The sequence below is a fragment of the Lissotriton vulgaris genome, chromosome 5 (genome assembly GCF_964263255.1).
Source record: "Lissotriton vulgaris chromosome 5, aLisVul1.2, whole genome shotgun sequence".
In the NCBI taxonomy this organism is placed as follows: Eukaryota; Metazoa; Chordata; class Amphibia; order Caudata; family Salamandridae; genus Lissotriton; species Lissotriton vulgaris.
In genome coordinates this window covers 498,780,002-498,792,477 of record NC_141693.1, presented here as the reverse complement: position 1 = coordinate 498,792,477, position 12,476 = coordinate 498,780,002, and the positions used below count along the sequence as shown (strand labels likewise).

The 12,476-nt window shown below is 41.9% G+C and overlaps 1 protein-coding gene across 1 annotated transcript in view; it reads right to left on the bottom strand.

Annotated features, from left to right (window-relative positions):
- The window catches only part of PCDH15 (protocadherin related 15), a 2,701,201-nt gene that overhangs the window by 272,149 nt on the left and 2,416,576 nt on the right, over positions 1 to 12,476 (bottom strand). Inside the window, exon 28 of the mRNA XM_086921939.1 lies at positions 1,992 to 2,080. Coding sequence (XP_086778065.1) covers positions 1,992 to 2,080 — 89 coding nt within the window. The remainder of the gene's footprint in view (positions 1 to 1,991; positions 2,081 to 12,476) is intronic.

Genomic DNA, 12,476 nt, shown 5'->3' with positions numbered 1-12,476 from the left:
CAATCAGAGCAAGAAGGAATTCAATCGCCACATGATCAAATAAAGTGTGTAAATTGTATAGTGCTTATTAGCAAATGCTAAACATATTTTTAAGATTTGTTAAAATTAATGTCTTGTTTCCTTTCAATAATGGTTTAATAACTTTTTAACTGTGGATTCTAGATTGACCTTACACTGTTGATTATATATAGATATAACTATTTTTATAAGATTTTGTAATATGTAGTGATAATGGAATCTGTTTTAAATGTTTGTTAAAATTGTCTTTTATGATTTCATTATCGAAATAAAGACATTAAAACCTGAAAACCTGAATTTTTAATGTGTTATCTTGCAATGATCCTCAGTCAGGATTTGGGGCATTCTTGTTCACCAGCCCTAACTTGGTTCCAGTGTCAGGCCCGTGCTCCTTTGCTGTCTGGCTTAACTTGTGACTTTGTGCCAGTCCATTATGACCAGATAATCACAGTTATCACCTTGTCCTTCTGGGCACTATTGTTACTTAAAACTGAATGGATTTTTGTCATTTTTGTGTCAAATAATTTATTAAATATTACTCTAATCTGTCTTGTGGTATGTTTTTACTTTATTGCCATTTCTGTGCTGCATAAATACTTTTCACATTGCTTCTAGGTTAAGCCTGACTGCTTTTGTGCCAAGCTGCCAGAGGTTTAGCACAGGTTGATTTAGGGACTTTTTGTGGTTCACACTAACAGGGATTGTGTTTAATACTTGAGTGGGGCTTCAACCCCTCTCAACTAATGACACTGGGACATGAAAAAGTGTACTGTCTGGAAACATTCCTTGAAGGATGAGAGCATGCCTATTTGAATTATATATAAGTATTTCAAAGAAATCTTTCTTAACAGCATTCCGAGGTTTGAGATGGGGAAATGTTTACATAAGGAAATTTAAATATGAACTGTGAGATATGATTCATCAGTTTTCAATGCACCCAAAGGACAAAAGATACACATTGAACAGCTTAGAAGTTTACAAATCAGAGTAGAGCTCAGTGCTCAAGCTGTGCAGCTCATCACAGAAATCAGATGTTGTTAGCACAACTTAGTTAGATAGGAAAAATTGTCATATATTAACTGCAGTGGTTCTAAAATGTTCCTTTTGATTCTCAATCAGGCTATTAAGGTACATTTGGACTGCAGAAAGCAGTAGTGGGAGAGTCCTTATCCTGATTCAGTTGTAGACAGACAGAAAGCAAATCCTTCTTGAACTGTATGTGGGTCTTTAGTTTACATAAATGATTATGATACCCAGCTATTTGGACAACTGGGTAGGAGATTATTCTGCAGTTTTTACTAATCAGCATCTACTTACTCCATCTCTCACCATTTTACCATGATGAATTTTGACATGTCAAACCAGCCAAACATTACTGGCCAAAATGTCTGGGACAGGCACATTTTGTTGCAGAAAGTGCCAACATCTGCATATTATTTCCAGATGGGAAAACCTGTGATTGCAGTTGTCATTCCTAATAAATACCCCAGCCCCCCACCGTGCCATTCAAAATGGAAGTCCCTGCCCACTATTTAATACAACATTTTTTTATCAACTACAAACATTTTTCTTTGCTTTATTAGGCTACGGAGATTTGCTTATTTTATTTGAGCATCTAACCAACACTGTTTAAAAGAAATAGAAAAAAATTATTTCTGAAAATAATATTTCTGCATAGCTAAATATGTGAATGATAGGTGGAATACTATCAAAATCCTTTTGAAAGTACAAGCATATGCTACTGGCAGGATCAACCAGGTTCTTTGAAAATACAGAAACAAGGACTTATTGTTTTTTGGAATATTCAAAGTCAATTTGTACTTTTCTTAATCACGTTTAGTACATTATTTGCTGCCAAACAATGTATCACTAATACAAATATACATTAAAGTCTCTAGAAACAGTGCAAAAACTAGATGTTATTTGGTAATATAACAGTTAATGTGAAACACATAAATCCTTTACTTAGTTACCTTATAAGTTCATCAATGTTTTGTTCCACAACAGTGGGAGGCACATTAGAAACAATAACTTGCATATCCAGCTGATTGACTACCGAAACCTATAAAAAGAAAACACAACTTCATTGTTACCTTCAAGAGGGAAAGGCAGCAAAGCATTTCCACATTTGTTATGAGCTGAATTTTTATATGCATATATTGGTTATATGAAACAGAGAGCCATCCTTGCCCTAAAATTAGCACCATGGGGCCTATTTATGAGGCTGTTTGTGTTGCTCTTGCACCATGCAACGTAGTGCAAGAGCGACACAAACCTTAAGACAAATTTCTGAAGCCACGCAAAGTCACTATGCTTGGCTCTGAGTGGCTTCAAAAATCTGGATGTAACACAACGCAGCTCAAATCACTGCATTGCTTACTCTGACATGGGAAGGCATTCCTTGGGCGATGTTCGGTGTTCCCACCCAACTCCCATGGATTTTGACACATCCAGAGATTTATAAGAATCTGAGGATGTGTCAAAATCTTACACCTTCCAAGGGGAGGTGTAGTGAGGAGAAATATCCCTAATTCTACTAATTTCTTCCTCTTTCTATGTGTATTGCATTCTGCAGTACACATAGAAAAATGAACATGCCTTCAAGGATTGTTTTTGTGAACAAAGATGTCACTCCCTGTCCAAAAACAGTCCTGCATGCAATGCAGGCACCCTTGCACCATGGTACAAGGGTGCCTGCATTGGTGCTAGGCAGCTATAAGGATGCCAGCACATGGGGAAAGGGCAGGAATGCACCATATTGCGTTAAATACATCATATTCCTCCCCTTTCCCTGTAATGCAGTGCTGCGCAACAAGTTGACTTGCTGTGCTGCACTACGTGACTTCCCCATAAATAGGCAGCGTTTGTTATTTACATCTGTGTTAAGTCAACTGAACAAGTATGGAAACAAAGCCAAACCCAGTTAATGATTTGTGTAATACAACTGATAAATTGCAATGAAAGTTTAACACCAAAGCAGTATATTATCTGAGGAATTTTGCATCCAATAAGGTGAATGAATGTTGGTTATGATGTGACTTAAGGATCCCACTTCATTACTCAACAAATCAATCCACTGGATTCTTAAAATAAGGGGGTGTAGATCTATTATTAGGGACAATATTATCTGGGCTAAACAAATTTTTCATACCGTGCCTCCCTTACAGATTCCATCGAACTCCATCTAAGAGGTGAAAACTTAGTCCACATTTTAATTGTTCTAGAGGCAAGAACCTGCTCCCCGACAACAACCAATATTCAGTTGCAATCTAGTTCTTCTGTCTCAGCACAGCCACAAATACACAGAAGAGTTAGTGACTAGATGGGGTCTGAGTCATCTTTAGCTCGGAATGACTGACTTAGGTGTCACACTATTACACCCTGTATGACCCCCAGCCATTATGATATAAACACCAATTGGGCTCCGAATATACTCAACCCTGGAACCCCTACAACTGACTCCCTGTTTACAATGCCGCCTTCTTGTTCTGAGCTCCTGGATCCATTGCATTCTAGTGTTGGAACTCAAATAATGGCAAGGCCATCTCAGCAAACCATTCCCCGAGCACCACAGATGTGCAATGGATCAGAGAGAAGTCATCACACCATCCCTCAAGGATTAGAAGAAATGAATTCAACATTTCGTGTACTGACATGGAATGTGGCTGGAATAAGATCTAAGATGGTACTCCCCCACTGGATTGAATATATTGAACAATTTGATGTCTGCATTTTACAAGAAACGTAGGCGACCACACCAGTCTACATCCTTGGGTATTTTACTTTTGGTTGACGGCTGTTACTGGTAGACCAGGAAGACCAGCGGGAGGCTAGTGACCTGGATTACGATAGATCTGCTATGCACAATTAGAACGATTAAAATAAATACCCCCGACATACTTGCAACTAGCCAGGGGTAGAAATGGTAGGGTGGTGGACATATTCAATATCTAAATTTGTGTAAAAAAGGCAGGCACATGTTCTCTAACACTTCAATCGTTAGAAAACACTCTGGAGGAGAGGGAGATGTCAATACCTCTGATAGTTGCAGGAGACTTTAATTGTACATACAAACCATTACGCATAATGGACATATCTGACAGTGACCAGGTAGGGACATATTGGCATGTTCCCCCCTCGATGTACCACCAATCAGAAAATGGACACAAACTGCCCTGCAGCTCCAGGCTATTACTCTTGGTAATGGGCTTAGCGCAGCAAATGGCCGTACCAACTCTGATAAGATGGGAGCCAATACTTTCAGGACATCTAATATGAGCTGAATTGATTATGTTCTGATAGACATTAGCTTGTAGCCAGAAGTACTGGATAAGGTGGTTGTGGAAACAGTTGACAGTGATCATAACCCGCTCATGCTTTCTATGACCACAATCTAGACTAAACTAAGTGACACTTTAGAGATAATGCTCTTGTCTAAGGACTAACAGCCAGATTCATCAAACCGAAATCGGCTCGCAAAGGGCCAGATTCTGAGAATCTGGCCCTTTGCAAGCGCTATTTTTACATTAAGGATTCATCATCCCAAATGCAAAAATCGCAATTCTAGAAATCGCTAAATTGCGATTAATTGCATTCAAGGAATCTGAATTTGAGATTCCTTAAATGCAATTCATGAACCATTTTAAAATTGCGAATTCGCAATCTGGGGCCGCTATTTACCGCGAAGTCTAACTACATGGTAAATAGCAAAAACTTAGAAAAATGCACTTTAGTGCATTTTTCTAAGTTGTATGTTACACACACACATGTCCTTTGGACATGTGTGTGCGCAACACCAGTGTACATTACAATTTCAGGGGTGCTACAGGGTGTTCATTGAACACCCTGGCACCCTCGAAATTGCTTCCTTATTTGCGAATCCCTAATTTCTAATCGCAAATAAGGAATGACTCCCCATTAATTCCTATGGGCCTTTAGGCCCATAGGAACGAATGGGAAAGCCATTCCTTATTTGTGATTAGCAATTAGCGAATCGCAAATAAGGAAGCAGTAGAAATCGCATAAAATATCGCGATTTCTACATGCATCCCGTTTTGCGATTCTTTAATAGCGAATCCTTAAAATTCGCTATTATGGACTCGCAAAACATGACCATGATGAATCTTGGGGTTATATCCCACGAATGATAATAGACGATTTAAGTGGGCACGGCTAGCGATCAACACTGTTAAGACTGAAGCTATAAATCAAACCCTTCAAGAAAGCATTACATTGCTTCACAATAGAGTTGAACAGCAATATGAGCTTAAAACTGTTACAGACATACACTCGTCCTTTTTTATATAGTCAGCTTCCCATTTTACTTGCTCGAGACCTTGTCGTAAGAAGACTTTAGTCAACTCACAACATTCTTGGTTTACGAAAAATGTGAGGAAGCACAGTCATATTTGGCAGCAGAGATTAAAGCCAAGAATCCTAATAATATAAGATCGGCGAGAAGAGTATACAAGAAAACTCAGAGGAATGCTAAAAAGTAGTGCATAGAGGATCGCTTTTCACAGATCAATGTCGCAAACAGAAGGATCAAAGACTATTTTGGCTACTTGTAACAAGGGGAGCTGCTGAAAGACCTAGATCACACACTAACATTATCACAGGGGCCGCATGATTTGACCATTTTTCCGGTATTTATTCTGGACCAGGTGTGACCATCACTGGAGGTTCTTCCCTAGAATTAACCAATATGCAGCCAAATGTTAATTTTTTTACTGTAGCTGATATCACAGAAAGTATTAACTCTATACTTAAAAATAAAGCATCAGGTCCAGATGGAATACCTGGAGACGTCTTTCTAGCCAATATTCCCAAATCATCTAATTATATGTGGTTTCTAGCCAATGGCATAGCTGCTGGGGCCCTATACCCCCTTCTTGGCAAGGAGCGGAGGTCATCCCTGTCTACAAGAAGAGAGACTGATCGCTGCCCTCAAATTACCGGCCGATGAGTTTAATAGATGGGGCGCAGAAAGTTTTCTCCTGTGCCCTGCTTATGAAAATCACTGATTGGATGGTAGAGAACAATATATTATCTCCCTTCCAAGCAGGGTACAGGAAAAAAATTTGTACTATCGACTAAGTCTTCCACTTTACCCTTTTGGCCTGGAAGTCTGTGATATTAGAGTAGGGCAGTCTTTACACTGCTTTTATTGATTTGAAGTCAGCTTTTGATCTTATCCCAAGGGCCACACTTTGGCAAGTCCTACAAGATCTGGGGCTCCCTCATAACATTCTGGCACTTCTAATATGACTCCATGAGGGAAATGATGCTAAAGTAAAATGGGATGATCAAATGCAACTGACCGACTCAATAAGGTTTATAAGAGGGGTGAGGTAGGGCTGCGTTCTAGCTCAAACCTTATTTTCGCTTTTTATAAATGGGGTGGTGAAACACCTAGCAGAAGTCCACACAGATGCCCCCTCGTTGGGGAGTGTCAAAACAACTACTTTGCTATTTGCGGATGATACGCTATTAGTCTCTAAGACCCAGAGTGGCCTTCAACTGCTGTTAGATCGCTTCATGTCTTTCTGTCAGATGAGAGGTTTAGAAATCAACACCTCAAAGACAAAATTCCTGCTAATCAATCCCCATAAATCTTTAAAAGGCAAATTTACATTGGGGGGAATTTCATTTGAAAGGGTGGATTCCATTGTATATCTTGGTGTAACTCTCACAGAGAAAATTGCATGGAAACAACATATTTCGAAGCGAATCCTACAGCAGAGGAAGACTTCTGGGGCCTTAATTTTAGAACATAGGACATCACAAACTAGACCAATTGCAGCCCCGCTTCAGATACATGCCCAGAAGGTGGTTTGCTCGGCCCTGTATGGGACTGAAATCTGGGGATTTGATCATCTGGAGCAGCTGCGGCCCGTGGAGGGTGTTTCGGTTTGGCAGAGAGCCGGGGTGGGGAGTGCTAAAAACCGGAGTATGGATAATTGAAGGTAAGTAAACAATTTAATTAATAAAACGAATTTCGTAGCGCACCCTGCATCACATTTTGCGATGCAGGGCGCGCTACGAAATTCGTTTTATTATTTAAATTGTTTACTGACCTTCAATTATCCATATTCCGGTTTTTAGCACCCCCCACCCTGCCCTTCCCCCGCCCCGCCTCTCTTCCCCACTGAAACTTCCTCCACGGGCCGTGGATGATCTGGAGGGCCGACTTCTTACTGAAAACAAATTCTTAACATCACTCTGCTCCCTCTCCCAGAGTACCCCGCTCACTCCTTTAAGGATAGATTTGGGTAGAACTACAATAGTGGATAAGGTGAGGTTTTGCCCTTTTCTCTTTTGGCTCTGCATTAAAAAACACCTGAGCTTCTCCACTACGCGATTGCTACTTTAGAGGTTCACAAGCTGGATTGTTTCAGAAAGATTGACTGGTTTTGTAACATCAAAACCTTGCTTTTTGAATTAGTTCTGGGAAACCTTTGGGAAGTAACGGATTCCAGCTTATTGCCCAGAAGAGAGTGGGTTCATTCTTATTACTTGAAATGGGTGGCAGAGAGAAGTGTCACATATGCAATAGGATGTCACCTCACAATAACATTTATGGAGTTTTAGGTGCTTAGTGTGTATGAACCTTATATGGATTTCATTACTGTTCTGCAAGAGAGGAAGTTATTTATCCAATTTAGATTTGGATGTCTCCCATTGAACTCTTTTACTGCATCATGGAACAGGGGCTCTACAGACACACTTTGCCACTGTCCATGTTGCTTTGAGATAGAGGAGACAATCCAGCATATTCTCTTAGCGTACCCTCTGTATAAAAACCCAAGATCTAAATGGTTACCCCCTGTCTGTAGACAACTAGGAACCCGTAGCCATTTAGGGGCACTACGTATCCTCAGAACAGATACAAGGCCACTAATATTATGGGCAGTGGCTAAATTCCAGGGGAGAATGTGGTTTATCTGGAGTCAGATGCTAAAATTAAGCACACTTTTAGATCAAATATTAGTCTTCATTTAGTATCTAGTCTACATCCGATATTTTGTTTACATATTAATATATAATTCATGCCAAAATTACTGAGAATGTGTGCAATATTGTATTCTTGCACGTTATACATTAGCACTTTATGTACATTTATGGCTCCATATTTTTTCTTTTTAAGTGTTTTTAGCTTGTCATGGTTTTACTTTTGTCGAAGCTGTTTTTTTCAACCTGTTTCTCGTTTTTAATGGCTTGGTTTATTATGCCTTGCTTTTGTATAAATAATGTCATCCATCTTGGCTCACAATACCTAACATGTAAATATTTCTCTTACTGTATTGTATGCCTTTATACTTTAATGGTCGTAATGACCGAATAAAGTTTGATGATGATGACTTAAGGTGTCATTTATTTACACATTGGTGGCCTGACAGCACACCTCATCAACAAAGGTTAGTCTGTTATATTGAGAGATCTCTTCTGCCATGCAGAGATAACATACCTTCAGCACATTTTCTAGTCTAAAAAATGCAATTAAGATACTGAAGGTTTCTTTATCCTATGTATGGTGGGTGACCACCACTGCGACCTGTCAGTCCAGGAAAATGACAGGTTGTCAGAGCCAGTTGCATCTCCACCTGGGAAAACACTGTGGTTCCCCCATCATCAACTAGGGTTGGGAAAGTATGGGTTTTTGATGCTCATAATAGACTGGACCAAGTTTCTGATTAACAAAACTGTCTGCTTTTGAATGTGCTGGTTTTTCTTATTTAGTCATATGCTTAGAGTCCTTGTTTTTAACAAATTGTAGCCTACCTTTAGGTCATTGATTTACATAATAGTATGGTAGAATAACAAGTGTGTAGTAAGCACAGAAGATGAATGGTTTACAAACTTGGGTTTTATTTAGAGTTTGGCAGATGGGATACTCTGTCAAAAACGAGGTGGATAACTCATCTGCCACATTACAATTCTAATAGGCTACATTGCACATGTAATATTGCATAGGGATGTCCTCTACATAGCCTGTCTGTCAGATTTTAATTGATTCCCTTAGCATTGACTGTCTGTCAGATTCTAACTGATTCCCTTAGCATAGACTGTCAGAAAATGGACCATTGGTACTCTTGAAAAGTGGGTTTATTAGAGCAATACATAGACAGTTAATGTAAAAAAATAGACTGAAAAAACAGAATGTGTACCAACATGGAATCCAAAACAAGGAATACAAACTTTTTAACAGTTCACAAATTTCAAGAAAATGTCAACTTAAAGTAAAACCCAAGCTCTCTCACCTGCCTCCGCACATAATGGGGTGTGGATGCAAGATGGCGGAGCAGACATCCAAGAGAGGAGCTCTTTCACATCACGTCGGAATCCTGTGACATCCTGGTGCTAATTGTGACTTTTGCCTCTTCCTGACCCTCGAATGGGAAACGGCAGGAGAGGTGCTTCCGAAGGATCTGCTTGGAAGCCTTAACAATTACTGGGGCCATAGCGGCTGACTTTGGGCCTAATGAATGGGGCAGCACTCTACCACTGCTGAGAGTCCAGGGGCCGCATTGAGGGCTAGTTACTGCACCGCTCCTTGCTGGAAGTGCTGTGGAGTGGTGGTGACCAGCGGGGACACTGGAGAAGTGCCTCTCAGTGGGGAGATGGTTTGTGTTGTGAGGGGCACAGAGGCAGAGAGAAAGGAGCCATACACTCGGGTGCCTCAGGGGCTGAAACAGGCCTCAATTACCGGCCTTTTGTGACAGGAAGGTTGATGGTCTGCCCTGACAGGCACTTTGTGTGCACAATGGATCATTTGAGAGCCTGCAATGGTTCCGTGCACTGCCCAGGTTTCGTGAAACAGACCTCTTGTGTAGGTGATAGCAGGCTACAATTGGCGCACCAAAAGGGCTGGCACTGTGGCCACCTGATAGGGAGGAGTAATTTGCGATTTTGGGCCCTCCACAGGTACTTTGGCCCCCGCCCCAAGGTGGGGGAGTAACTTGGAGGTTTAGAGCTGGTATTACATGTCCTGTAGACTCTTGGGAAAATCCTGGTCATTACCACCTCATTCTCCTGGCATGTTGCTGCGTGCTACCTGGCAGCTAAATACCTGTGCGAGGAGGGGGCGAGCCGTGGGGTTCACTTATGGATTGCTTGAGATGTACATTCACAGACTCCTGCCTGCGATCACCGCTTAATGCTCCTTCCCCACCAGGGTACTCTTTTTGGAGCCTTATTCCTAATGCTGATGCTGATTTTTTCATAGCTGCTGGCTGCATGTGCTTAGCTGGGACTACTGCTTATTCCTGACCCTCTGTGGATGACTCTAGTGGCAGAGTCAGTACAGCGGAGAGGGGTGTGTTGTTGACTTTTTCATAGGTGGGGCCCATCCAAGTTGGAGAGTGGGTGACCAGTTTTGGGAGCCCCGCTGGTACTGACAGCTGGGATGGCTTCCTCATCCACATGCAGGGGAGGAGCCACCACCCATCCCGCACTGCCACAATGGACAAACGTCCCTGGATCAAAAGGGGACATCCATGACACCTGCAGAAAATTACCTTGTCATCATGCCTCAAACATTGCAAAAGACTCTGGATAAAATCGTGGTAGCTATTTGCAGACTCAAATTCTTCCCTGCCATTCCAGATTGGATCTGTTGAGGAGGAGGTGGGCTTCTTTGGGGTCAACCATCACAAGCTCACAGACAGAGTTAAGGAAATGGAAGTAGCTGGCCCCTTTTTAATTGACAATGCAGCTGTGACATTGTTTCGAGACTTTTTTCCGTGGTTGTCCAGGTCAAACGATCCTTCTTCCTTGCAATTAAACCCATACTGTGAAACACATCCTTGGATTGCTTCATTCCACCATTGCCAGGTGCTTTATCCTACAAAGTGGCAAAGTGGCTATGGGATTGTGTTGTGGGCTGGGATTTGGCAGATGTGTGGAGGGTGCAGAATACTGGAGACAGGGATTACATCTTCTATTCAAGTGTCTAAGCTCTCCACATTCACTTAGGTCCGGTGGTCTGTGCCGCTTTGTCCTCTCCTCTAGCACGCCAAATACCTAGGTTGCACCATCTTGGACTATAACCCACTCTTCGCGGGCATCCGTTTTTGTGCCCTGGCCAGAGATGTCCATGTTGCAGCTTTGTCCTGTGGTCCTCAAAGACAACATTTATCTAGATGGCCATCTTAGACTATTTTAAGCCTAATGCAGACATCGCCTCAAACTGTCTGGATGAGTGGGAGGTATTCAAAGTAGTCATCCAGGGGAAAGCCAATGGGGAATCTGTGGGGGTTTGCATGGAACTAAATGAAGAACTAGTGCTAATAGATTGGACCATACATGTCCTGGGAAGTCAAATTGATACTATTCCAGATGTGCAGCAATGGTTAGCTGAAGCCTGAGAACTTTATAATGTCTTGCTAGAGAAACTCAGATGACACAACTACAAGACCTACATTGTCAGGGCTCATAAGGAAGAAGGTAAGGCAGGTAGGCTGCTGGCCTGGTTGGTCCGCTGGGAATCTGTGGGAACCCAACATCATCAGTATTGACCTCAAACAGGCAACAGGTCTTTCCCTGGTTTGTGATCAAAAATGTCTTACAAGATTATTATATACAGACTTATGGGAATCGTCCAGATGCCTTGCGTTGAGAAATTGCTGCCCTTCTTGCCCCTCTCCAGTTGGGGACTCTACTTCCTCATGCTTCAAGGATTAAGGGGCCCTATTATGCCCTGGGAAATCCCAGATGTGACCAAAAACATGGGCAGCAGCAAAATACCAGGCCCTGACTGGCTCCAAGTGGAGTTCTACTCTGCTTTTGCTGCATTTCTGGCCCTACACCTGGCCGCTATGTACAACAATGTCCTGGTTGCTGCAGAAATCCTGGCCATTATGAGGAACATGATGGTCATCCTTATAACCAAGAAAACTGCATTGGATGCATCTACCACCACCATTATCCATGCTGAACATGGACTTATAAATCTTGAGTAAGATACTGGCTATGCGTCTTCTACCACACAAGCGAATACTGGTCCATCACAACCTATGTGGATTCATCCCCCAGTGCAGTACTTCTCTTAATATCCGTTGACTCTATTAAGTGTTGTTTGCCACACGTCGAATAGAGGGACCAAGGGTTGGCATACTGTTAGTGGACCTGGAGAAGGTATTTGACTCTGTCAGTTTGGAATATCTCTCTGTAGTCATGACTAAGATGCAGTTGGGGCCATCATGGGTGGCATGTGTGCAGCTTGTATACACTAAATCCAGAGCCTGAGTCCATACAGGCCAGGTTATGTTGTCCTCATATGTTGTCTGTAGGGGACTACAAAGAGGTATCCTTTGTTTCAACTCCTGTTCGCCCGTGCCATAGAGTCATTGACAGTGCTCTGCTGCACTCAAGGACAGGGATGAGGTATCCATGTAGGAGGTACCAAACATCTGATCTCCCTGTATTCTGATGCCCCCTTAATTTGTGTATCTAATGTG